The following is a 12,782-nucleotide window of genomic DNA, read 5'->3' on the forward strand; positions in this document are numbered from 1 at the left end:
ACCGTCCTTCACCATCGAGACATCTTTCTCAAATACGATCAACAAACATTTATTCCCTACAAACTGTGAGTTTTTTTTCAAAATCTTTTCGTAAATCTTGAGATTAACACCCGCATCATTACCTACCTAACCCTAACAAACCCTAACCCTAACACTGTAGTGAAAATCGTACGGGTGTTAATCTGAAAATTTAACAATCTTTTTTAAAACACTTTTACTTACTAACATCTTTTTTATTTAGTGTGTGATGCCCATATATATATACACTTAAGACTTAGTTGTGGGTTGGCAGTTTGATCGGCAGAGGTCATTATTATTATTATTATTTATTTATTAGTATTATTATTTTAAATTTTTCCCACAACGGCGGCTTCGGGCAGGTGGAGAATAGTCGATTATATTGACCCCTGTGTTCAACTGGTACTTATTTTTTAGACCCCCGAAAGGATGAAAGGTAAAGTCAACTTCGGCGGAATTTTAACTCACACACTCATACATACAAATATCTGTCCTTCTCTTCCAAATACGATCGACAGTCAAACATTTATTCCTGACAAACTGAATTTCTTTAATATCTTTCTTAAAACGCATTTACTTACTACCATATATAGACACAGAATACACATTACTACACACATACATACAAATACCTGTCTTTTTTTTTATTTAGTGTGTGTGTGTGTTGCCCATCTTAATATATAATGCTCAAGTTCTGTACTTACTAACATTTTTTATTTAATGTGTATGCGTGAGTGTGTTGCCCATATATATATACACTTAAGACTTAGTTGTGGGTTGGGAGTTTGATCTGCAGAGGTCATTATTATTATTATTATTATTATTATTCATATTAACACCCGCACGATTTTCACTAGAGTGTTAGGGTTACGGTTTTTGGGTCAGGGTTACGGTTTTAGGGTTACGGTCTTACGGTTACGGTTTTAGGGTTAGGGTTACGTAATTATGCGGGTGTTAATCTGAAAAATCACCGAAATGTGAAAACTACCGACCTTCCCATCTGTTATGACTTGTTGTTCTGTTTAACATGTATATAGATTATGCCTCCAAACAAGAGAGCTTGCTGGGGAAAGAAAGCAACCGGTTTAAAAAGACACCAACAGACTGCAGCAATTCACCACATTCCAGAAGCTGCTTTGAACATAATGCAAAACGGTGCATCATCATCTACTGCCCAATCTGATAGAATTCTGGCAGAACTGTGTAGCAACAGATCGCCAGCAATTGCTTCATCAGAAATTGCCGCCCTACTTCCTGCGAAAAGGAATTACCCTGCTATGTATAATCAAGGCAGCGCAAAAAGTTGTTTTGTACAAGCAATTTGTATAGCCAATTAGACGGATGAAATTTACGTACACTTAATAATGTTACACAAAACAGCCTTCAGACTTTCCCTATTAATTTCGTCTTTTGAATTATGAACATATTTACATCATAAGGGTTTTTTCATTGTAAGGCTTTCTTTTTTAGTTGATTTTCACCTAGCAAGACTTATCGTAGATGGCGTAATAAGTCACACCCGGAGAACGTCGGGTTATACTGCTAGTCATATGATAAACCCACACCTTTTTGCATGTTAAAAATGGCAATAAAAATTGTGATAACAGCAAAATTAAAGCTATTATGGAAGTTAAGAAGCGCATTATTCCATTTGTAACAGGCACGACTGGAGCAATACATAGTTTTATCTGTAATAAAATTGATTCATTATCTATAAGGATAGACAGGCTATTTCCAGAAAATAGCAACACTAGGATATATAAATATTGTCCAATCATTCTCACACATTATTTATTAATGATTATTCATGTTTTCCAAGATCTCATTTATTACTTTTGACGAAATGGAGCCAAGATAATAATTATATGTTTACATTTTATAATTTGGCAACTGAATAAAATAAGAAAACTTACCGAGATTATCTAATCCAAAGGTAAATGGTACGATGGTAAAGAAAAGAGCAACTCCTAATAACATTTTTTATATGCCAGCAAACCAAACCTGTAAATCCATGAAATTTTAATAGATTACAACATTTTCTCTTCTGCAAATAAATATAAGAATATTTTAACATTCATAACATATATTCATTCTTTAATCAAAGACGAAGTTTACCTCAGTGTCACACTTAATTTTCTTTTCCATTCATGGGATTCTTTTCTCATTTTTAGTTTTTGAATAGAGATACATTCCATTAGGTTTTTTTCAAAGCGGGAAATTTTTAATAGAAACACACTTTAAAAATTATAGGGTATTAATAAAATTATTTATATTACAGTACATAAATATTTATGCTTGATCTAATAAATGAAACATTGTTATAATTAACTTTGCATGCAGAACAGGGAGATTCAAAACAATGGCTTACTCCTAATGTTTTATTGGTTTAGCAAACATCATGCATCAACATATATTTTGCGGTAAATTTGACTGAAGGTCGAAATATTGTGATGTCACAAAGTTTCTTATGCCAATGAAGTGGATGTGTTGGGAACAAAAACCGTCTAAAGAGGTGTTCTCCGAACCGAAGGCGAATACTACAGTGATTTGCACAAACACTATCGAATTTTCCAGAACGTATTACGAAAAGTATATTTAGTAGATTCTCGCTGTCCTGCGTGCACCTAATGGCTTATTATATCGTCATTTAACCGTAAATATCTTGTAAGAAATTTACTTTTACTGAGTTATCATAAAACTGTAAAACAGGTTGATGAAACTAGATTTTTTTCTTTTCTTCACTCTCTTCGTGTAAGGTATGAAAACTCGACGTTACAAATAAATGTGCTGCTCTCATCGATTCGATTACTTTAATAATAATATTCTTGACGTTTCCAAATGTTGTTAATTCATCACAAAACAAAACTTCTTGATTGCTTACACGTTGCAAACACAAAGTATAAAAGGAATTAATCTCTTTCTTTCAGAGAGAATTAAATCATTTGATACTACCAATTATTCCATTGTGTATAGTTTGAAATGCTATAAATACTTTCACCTGCTGTTCTCAGTCTCATAAACTCTTCTTTAGTAGTGAAGTCACTAAACATCATTCATATCATATCACTTGTACTGTGTATGACACACCTATTGACTCGTCAAATTGTAGTCACATATCACTTACTTACTCTTTAGCTGGAATTTGCATATGAGATAAAATTGCATATATACTTCTTGTATTGGTATTGTCTAATAACTGTCTTGTGTTGCTGAGATAATCTTAAATTTGTTCTAAAATCTGTTAAATGAGCAGTCCTCACCTTCCATAAAGATTTCTTTCTGACTACTCAACATGAATTTTTTCCAAGCAAGTAAGTAAGTTTGAAAGAAGTACTAGTGATATTTTTAGATTTTACTATGTTACATTTCTAATAAAAAAACAGCTTCTGGAGATATAGACTTCAGTTTATTAATTTTCTACTTTCTTATTTCCAAATTAAGTATGATTAGACTGGAAATGATGCCAAACGCGTTTTTTTTTTCAATTAGAACACAAAATGAAAAAGTATCGAGAAATATATATATATGCGTGTGTTTGTGTGTGTGTGTGTGTGTGTGTGTGTGTGTGTGTGTGTGTGTGTGTGTGTGCATGTGTGTGTGTGTGTGTGTAATAATATGAGAGGTTTTGGTATCCAGAAGACGCAAAACGCAGGTAAGGATATGTAAGAGCTACGCAAGGACCACTATTAAACCCCTGGTTCAATAATAGTATGAATGCGGAGTCTAAAGCAGGGCGTGCGTGAGCGTGTATATATGTTAAATAAAATAAGACAACAAGGCCAAGGCAATGTGATATTTCTGGGACATTTACAAGACCAACAACTGTAATACCACCTTTCTCTTTATAAATATCCTAGAAATATCACATTGCTTTGGCCTTGTTATCTTATTTTATTTAACATATGTATGTATGTAAGAATGTTTGTAGGTATGTATACGTGTATATACAAGGTATATTTCAGAAGTTTTGAGACTTTTCAGAAGAGACAACTATTAATTTCAAAAAAGTACAAGACGTTAATCTCCAACTGAGCAGGATCCTCTAACTTCAATGCACTTGTAGCGCTCCAGCCACTTCCTGAAGGCTCCATGGAAGTCTTCCATTGTGAAGGTGTCTAGGACTCATGTCACAGCATCCTTCATTGTATCATCGTATCAATTTGGTAACCAAATAATTGGTTACCAAAATTGAATTGTGAATTGGTGTATTGTCCTGGTGCAGGTGTCACCAGCCCGTGAGGAAGAGCGCTGACCTTTTGCAATGAAATCTCTTCATGATCTCCTTCAAAACCCCCACAAAGTACTTTTTGTTGATCACCTGGCCAGGAAATCTCAGCGGATGTAGAAATTCCCTTGTTGTCGAAAAGGGATCATCGTGAGCTTCCAGGTGCTTTGCTTAGCCTATAGGTCTGGGGGAGCCAGAACGCTTCCATTGGAGATTGTGTCTCTTGGTCTATGGATCATAACAATTGATCTAGTTTTCGTCAAAGGTCATCAGAAACTCAAGTTCTCTTGGATTTCAGGTAATGTGCTCAACTATTTCTCTTCTGTCCCTAACGAGTCTTTCCGTCTCTTCGTCACTGAGCACTCTATGATCAAACAAATTTTGTGTATGTTCAGATCTTCTTGAATTATTCTGTGTACAGGTAACATATCAATTCCAAACTGTATGACTTTTGTCTTTGTAGGCCTCACCCAGATGTTCTGACGTCACGTTCTCCCACACATCTCATCTCTATCGTCCTTGGATCTCTCTTGAGCCAGTGAAAAACTGATGCGTGGGTCATACAAGTTAATCTATAAACAGTCTGTTACTTCCAGATAGATTTTACGTCCCGAAAGCATTCTGCTAACTAGTCAGCTATGTAAAACAGTATTTAGTAGGGTGTGTTCAAAGTTACACCCCATTCTTTCAATCTGGCATAGCAAAGGCTGACATGTCATCTTATTGTAAGGATATACTTTGACTGCCTCTCCTAAACAGTTTCAAAACTTCCGGAATGCACTTCGTGTATATGTATGTTTATCAGACAGTACAAATATTAACACTCCGACTTATAGTTCAAGTTTAAATGTGAAACAATGAAGAAACAAAATTTGGTTCTACATTCCATGAAGCTGAAACTTTTCGAAAATATGTTTCACTTGGAGCATTTTACTATGAGAATACTGCCCATGATGAGATGTAAAATATGTATGTGTGTTTGAGGGTATAAATGAGAATACTGCCCATGATGAGCTGTAAAATATGTATGTGTGTTTGAGGGTATAAATTCGCGTGTGTTTATAAGTATAAATGCACGTATGTTTGTGGGTATCGTTGCTCGCTTATGCTGCATATTTGTGTGTGCATAGGAGGGGAAGAGAGAGAAAGAGAGAGAGAGAGAGAGAGAGAGAGAGAGAGAGAGAGAGAGAGAGAGAGAGAGAGAGAGAGAGAGAGAGAGAAGGACAGAGAGACAATTGGAGAGAGAGAGAAAGATATAAGTGGAGATCTTATGCCAGTAAAGCTATCAGTTTTCCACTATCACATTGCTTGAATCTTCCTCGTTTTGTCTAAAGAGCACTCTCGGATCCGGGTTTCACTTTGTTCACGCATAATGCCAGGATGATTTCGAATATGTGAGTAAATTTTGGAAAACATTCGTTCATAAATGATAACGGTGATTCGACAAAAACCAAATATCAATACTTATACATATAGTTTTAAAATAAAATAAAATACAAATATAAATCAATGATCGTCATTCAGAAAAGGTTCGACGATTCCAATACTGCTTGCGTGCAGAGGGTTTCAACCTCATGCTCAAGACGCTTCAGTTCTTCAGCTAATATATACATACATACAGGCATTATAGTAAGGCATTATAGTAAGGTATTATAGTAAGGTATTATAGTAAGGTTGCAATTTAAACGGTTACTAAGCGATACATTAGAAGCATGTGTAGGTCTATTTGAAGTTGTATGTATACAAAAAGGAATTAAAGGTAATGTTAATGCTACTTCTTAATAATCATTATTATTATTATTGAGTGAGAAAGCAGTGCATGCCATCAAAGTGACACTAGGGTAAAATATACGAAGTCCAATATACTCATCATGACTACCCATCTGATAACGGTACACCAGGCCCATGCATCACAGCTATATATGCGTGACATGGTAATCACATATATTCAGATCGAGTAGCTCATCCCACTCAAAAGGTCCCCGTATAAGTGTTGTTTAAGGATGTTGAACGAAGTGCCCATGTTCCCGGAGTTGAATCATTCGAACCCCAAAGAATTCCTCTCAACAAATGGATATGATATCCCCCTACTACTTCTGATCAGATGCACATATCATGCTCAACTTGTTAAAGTCAAACAACTGACATGCAAATCGGTGGTAGTGAGCAGAATATTTGCTTTAGCCCATGTTTAATACCAAGACAAAACAATGTACGTGGTAACACTTACAATCAGTTAAGATCAGAAGCCATGAGAGCCACTGCCTGGTATTATTATTATTATTATTATTATTATTATTATTATTATTATTATTATTATTATTATTATTATTATTATTATTTACTCTTAAACTGCATGTTTGTTACAGTCATTCGCCGAGACACAGCCAGTGTCCTACTGTGAGTGAAGGAGAAGAGATATTACAGTATGACTGAAAGCTTGGGGAGTGCAAGTGACAGGGACAGTAGCGAAATATCTTCATGTAATACAACATACATTTAAATTGATAGGGTTTTTCTAAGGTTGTGGGCAGTTCTTGTCAGCACAATCTATTGGATTTCTCTGAGATACGGTTCTCCTGGGATATTATCTAGACGTTTCTGACATCCATTTCTTATCATAAATAGGCCACCCACAATAACAGGAACAGTTCTCCCTTTCAGATGCCACATCTTTTGCATTTCAATTTCTGGGTCCTTACATTTAAGTATTAAATTGTCAAATTCCTTTACAGATATATTTTTATCAGTGAGAACACTTACATCTATTAGTCTACAAGTATTTTGTTCTCTGTCTTTATATCCTGGATCGTTCTGTCGGTGTTGACTGGAAAATTCAAAGGATATTGACATTTTTACCTTCAACTATTGGCTCAGGATGGTGTTCATACCTGTAAGCAGGAGTGATGATTTTGTAGTGTTTACATATTTTCCAATGTAAATACTGCCCTACCCTATCGTGGTGATTTTTGTATTCGTTTGGTGTCAGCACAGGACATCTCGAAACGAGATGGTCTATTGTTACATCAAATTTATCGCAGAATCTGCATTTAGGGTCAGAATCGTTTTGAAGAACGTTAGCCTGGTAGCTTTGTTCTTGTGCCGCCAATATGAAACCTTCAGTCTCTGCTTTCAGTCCTGAGCTTCTCAGCCACTAATGGGTTGTTACTTGGTCTACATCAGCATTTTAGCTTCGAAGTATATACTGTCGATGCAGAGGCTTCTGGCTTCACCGCTCTTCAATTTGTTTCTGCTCTTTCTTTCTGGCAGTCTGTTTGATCCATTTTGCTTGTTTAGTGGCAGTGGTTTCAGGTTCTTCATCTAATTCAGGGTTAAATGCAAGTTCCCTTGCGAATTTGTAAGCTTGTTTGACAATAGAATGTTATTTCTTGCTGCTTTCATGTTTGCATACAAGTCGAAGCATCCAGTCCTCTGTACTACGTAAGTACTTGCCCATTGCTATCGTGGAGGTCTTATAGCACAGTTCTACCTGAATCATTCCCCTTCCCCCACTATTTCTAGGTAGGTGCAGACGATCAACGTCTGTGTTTGGGTAGTGCATGTTCTTAGATGTTAGTAGTTTTCTTGTCTTCCTGTCCAGGCGTTGGAGCTCTGTTAATCCCAGTTAATGATGTTAAAATTGTATTGGACTACTGAAAGTGCCAGGGTGTTCATGGCTTCGAAACGATTTTTGGAGTTTAGTTCAGCTTTTAGTATGAGTCATTTTCTTCTGTAATACTCCTTTCGTATTTTTTCTTTCATAGTAGCATTTTGTATACCGTCTCCTTTGTTTATACTCAGATATTTATAGCTTCCTTGTGGGTAACGCTCCTTGATTGTAGTGTCGGTATCTAATTTAATGGAAACTGTTTGTTTGAGCTTTCTTCTTACAAAAGTTGCTTTAGCACACTTATCAAGGCCAAAATCCATCCCGATGTCATTGTTGAACTCTTTAACAGTTGTTAACAGCCCTACTAGCCTTTTGTCATTCCTAGCAAACAGCTTCAGACCGTCCATATAAAACAGATGATTTATTATAATATTATACATTTCGAACCCATACCTGGTGTTACTCAGTTCGTTTGAGATTGGGATTAGTACCATACAAAGGAGTAGTGGGGAGAGAGAGTCCCTTTGAAAGATGTCTCGTTTGATACTGATTGGCTCATCCTATCACTATGGTTTAGGAGACGTATATTCCACTTGGCCATACTACCTTGTAAACGTTTGGAGACTACAGGAGAGATCATGTATATCAAAAGGGCCTCAAAGAGCCAATTATGTGGGACACTATCAAACGCTTTCCTGTAGTCTATCAGGTTCTTGATGCTCCGGCAATTCTCTACAACCATTTTATTTATGAGTAATTGGAGTAATTGGACTTTGCATCCATAATAAGTCCTTTTACAACCTTTTTGAGCCTGTGGCAGGACAGCGCTCTGTTCCAGGAAAGTGTGTATTCTTTCAGTTAGTATGGATGTGAGGATAATATTATTATGACCACTTCCTCGGCGAAGGCGGAGATATTGTTTTTAGTCGTTTGTTTGTTTGTTTGTGGACAAGATATCTCAAGCACTGCTAGATGGATTCGGATGAAACTTTCAAATTATGTTTGGCCTTGTGACTGGCATGAACTGATAAGATTTTGGAATCTATCCGGTACCGGAAAGAGATTCTGGATAATTTTTCCTGTTTTTTTACTTAATTTTTGAAAGCGGTCGGGTTCATTTTTAGTATTTTCGTTTGTGAGAGTAGTCAAGTTTATTCCAGATATTCTCATTTTAAAAATCACCTCCGGCTAATCGTTGATACAACGTTGTTGTTGCTTTGGCAGAGGTTTGTGATCCCTGAGTGTTCTTCTTCTTATCATTATTCCTTCGTAACACAGTGTAGGTAAAAATGCACCGGAATCTTTAGTCATCTGTCAAGTTACAAGGACCTCAGACATAATACTTTCCTTAAGATGTGCGCTGTGCCCAATAAGGCTACTTTTGCAAAACCATCAATTTTGCATGGGATTTCCAGTTGCCTTAATAAGTCTTGAAGTTTCAACGCTCTGATCACTACTGGTATCACTTTTACATTACCCTCTCGCATTCCATGCAGTCTCGCCATTTCCACTTTCAAATCGAAGTACTTGGTGATTTTTTTCAACCTCTTTACTCATGTATGGCTACATGAATGATCTGACAGTATTTGTCTCTCTTATTCAATATGACAACATCCAGCCGACAGTTTTCTATTATGCAACCTGTCTGAAGATCATAGTCCCAGAATATCGTTACTTTCGCATCCTCCTACATAACTTTATTTGGTACATGCTTATACCAGTTCTCTGTTACTTCATACTGGTATTTACGGGGCATAAAAGCCAATGAAGATACACACGCACTTTATCATGGCGGCGCTTGTATTTCTTTTTTTTTTGCAAGGCTCTCACATTCAGTTACCAAGTGGGTCACATTTTCCACTCTCTTTCCAGAGTCTACATTTCTGGCTGCCAGAAGTTTTATAGGTGTTATACTTCACTGAGTTTGTAGCGAGAGCCTGGTCTTGTGCAGCAATGATCAGGCTTTCGGTGTTACGCTTCAAATCACCATGCCCACGATGCTGTATTATCCTTAACGTCCTGTGTATTCCTTTCAAACTGTCCATGCATTCTCATTTCAAGAAGGTCATCTTTTCTATTCTTCTCAGCTGTTCGGTTAAACTCTTCCTTGCCCACCATTTCATCTGCATTTACACACATATCTTTCGCGGCATATTTCAGTAGGTCTTCATCACTATTTATCAAATACTCGGCAAGCGTTCTCCTTTTACTCCTTATACAATAGTCTATACTAATTAGTCGTCTGCCACCATTCTTTCTTTTCATATACAGTTTTTACGTTTGCTTTAGGGTGTAGCGCCCCATGCAGCGTCATCAACTTTCTCGTCCTTCTATCCAGTGATGGAATTTTCTCCTTAGTCCATCTGAGGATGGACGCACTATATCTGGCCACCGCAATTGCCCACAAATTCATTGCGGTAATCAAATCTTTGGTATTCAGGTTGATTTCAACACCATCTTCACCCATTTTTGATACGCCTCGCTGATCTTGACTTTCATTTCTTTGTGTAGAATGTCATCCAGTTCTAAAATCCCTAAATATCTATACCCACTACTGTCGGGTTCAACCATGGTCTCTCCTGATGGTAACTGAAATCCTCTGCAGAATGCATTCTTCTCTAATTTCATATTAAGTACTGAGAATTTTGTAACCCCATATTTCACACCGATGTCCCTACCACACTTCTGGAATGTTTTGGTTAAGGGATCTATCTGTTTTTCAAATTTTCCAAACAATTTAAGGTCATCCATAAACAGAAGATGGTTCAATGATGGGCTTTTCTTCCCACATCGGTAACCTATCTGAACTTTCCTAAGTGTCATTGTTATGGGTATTAGTGCAATTACAAATAGGAACGGAGGAAACAAGTCACCTTGGAAGATTCCCCTATTAATATTAACTTCTCCAAGGAATACATTCCTTGAGTACAATTTGGTTTTCACTCTTATATGCTATGCATCAGAAAATTTGTGATGTTGTCAGCAACACCAAACATCACTAAACATATTCAACGATCCAAGAATGAAGCATCATATCATATGGTTTCTTAAAGTCAGTCTAAGCAATAGACATGTTTGTATGATGTTTTTTACAATGCCTCAAAACTGTTTTATCGATGACCAGGTGATCCTTGGTACACTAAGTAATCTTCCTACATCCTTTTTGTTTCCTTTGTAGTATTTCTTCCTGTGCCAGGAAAGTGTATGTCTGCCGCACACATTCCAGTGAGTATCTTTCAGATTATATTTAGGCATGCTACGGTAGTTTCCCATAATATTCCCCTTTCTTTTATCTTTCATTATAAGTGTTGTCTTCTCAGTCACCATCCACGCGGGAACTGTACCTTTCTGGACACACTCATTCAATTGGGCTGCTAGTCTTTCATGCACCGCGTGGCATCTCTTCATCCAGAAGCCATGAATCCCATCTGGTCCGGGGGCTTTCTTGTCAGATACTTGTTAGATACCCACTTGTTTTTTCACGTTACCCGTGCTTATGACAAGATTCCTTTGTTTCTTTCCTCCTTGTAATTCTGTCTGGAGAGTTCCTATCCATATTGCATCCCTTTTATGTACCACATTATTTCCCCATCATCCGCTCCACAACTCTTTGACTTCATTTGCATCAGGAGCAACATTTTCCTCATTGTCACCTTCTAACGTTCGGAAGAATTGCTTCGGGTTATTTTGAACAATCTATTCTCGAACTGCTTATTTCTGTTCACAAATCTTTTGATCTTCTGGATTTTTGCCATGATCCTCTTTTTTAACTGCTCTATTACTGCATCAAACCAGTTCTTCTGTATTTTATATTTCTTCTCTAATTTTTCTCGGTCGGTATTGTACCCATTTTTCCAGTTTCCTCTTAACAATTGCTCAATTTTTCCTAGATCTTGCTTTGCCCACATTATGTCCCTTTCAATGCGTCGTTTCCACCATGGTTCTTTTGCTCCATCATTTTTTGTTATTTTAATTTGTAATTTCTCCTCAACAAGTACCGCAGTAGCTCGAAGAAGATTCCTTGTTTGTGTTATGTCCTCCGTCTGGATGTATGGTATAACAGTATTTATCTTTCGTGTTACTTTATTTATCATACTCCTATCTACCCATCCCATATTCCTGGGAACTTTTTTCTTCTGGGGCATTCATCAAGTCAGCAAGACGTCTTTGAATTTCAAGCAATTCATTATCTAGTTGGTTCATTTTCCCTGCATGTCCACCCACCGCAGTATCGGGGTTTACTGTATAATGTTCCTGTTCCTCATCCTTACCAGTCCCATTGCCTGTTCCTTCTGTCTACTCTTCTCTCTGTTTTCAACTCCTACATCTTTGTTTTCAACTCCGACCATCCTTTGTAGCCCATCTGCAGGGTCTCTCAGACTCTCAGTAATCCGAGATAGTTCTACTCCAGTTAAGTAACCCTTCCTCTTAATCACTTTCACTTGGTTCATTAATTTATTTTACGACATTGGTCACATGTCCTTTTCCATCCAAAATTTCAAGGTACGTCGGCCTATGCCGCGACTTCTTTTCAGCTTTGCTCTTTCATGACATTCGATAAGTGTATCGTACACTTCCTACGTCCATTTACGTCTGTTTTTGCGCATACATTGTATGTGATCTGCTGTGACATAACGACCGACCGAGGCCAGATCACTGCCCCTGATGCGGGCGGTTTCGGACTGCCGGGCGGGAAACCTTCACCTTGATCGGCTATAGCTTCATTCTCGCCGTTAATTCTTTCCTTGTCGAGTTGCATCATGATTTCATGAGTCGTTCGTGGGGTTCCCACGAGAGTTGTTATTGAAATCCCATCTTTCTCTTTCCCTCTTTATTTGTATATACTCGTTCACATGTACACACACACACACACACACACACACACAAACAAACACACATACACAATATATACATATATATATATATATA

The 12,782-nt window shown here is 37.1% G+C and overlaps 1 protein-coding gene across 1 annotated transcript in view; it reads right to left on the reverse strand.

The window, feature by feature from the left end:
- Window positions 1–12,782, reverse strand: part of LOC106871423 (contactin-2) — a 229,293-nt gene that overhangs the window by 189,684 nt on the left and 26,827 nt on the right. Inside the window, exon 2 of the mRNA XM_052973899.1 lies at window positions 1,932–2,019. Within this exon, the coding sequence (XP_052829859.1) occupies window positions 1,932–1,995 (64 nt within the window). The 5' untranslated portion in view covers window positions 1,996–2,019. The remainder of the gene's footprint in view (window positions 1–1,931; window positions 2,020–12,782) is intronic.

This window comes from Octopus bimaculoides, chromosome 17, assembly GCF_001194135.2.
Source record: "Octopus bimaculoides isolate UCB-OBI-ISO-001 chromosome 17, ASM119413v2, whole genome shotgun sequence".
NCBI classification, from domain to species: Eukaryota; Metazoa; Mollusca; class Cephalopoda; order Octopoda; family Octopodidae; genus Octopus; species Octopus bimaculoides.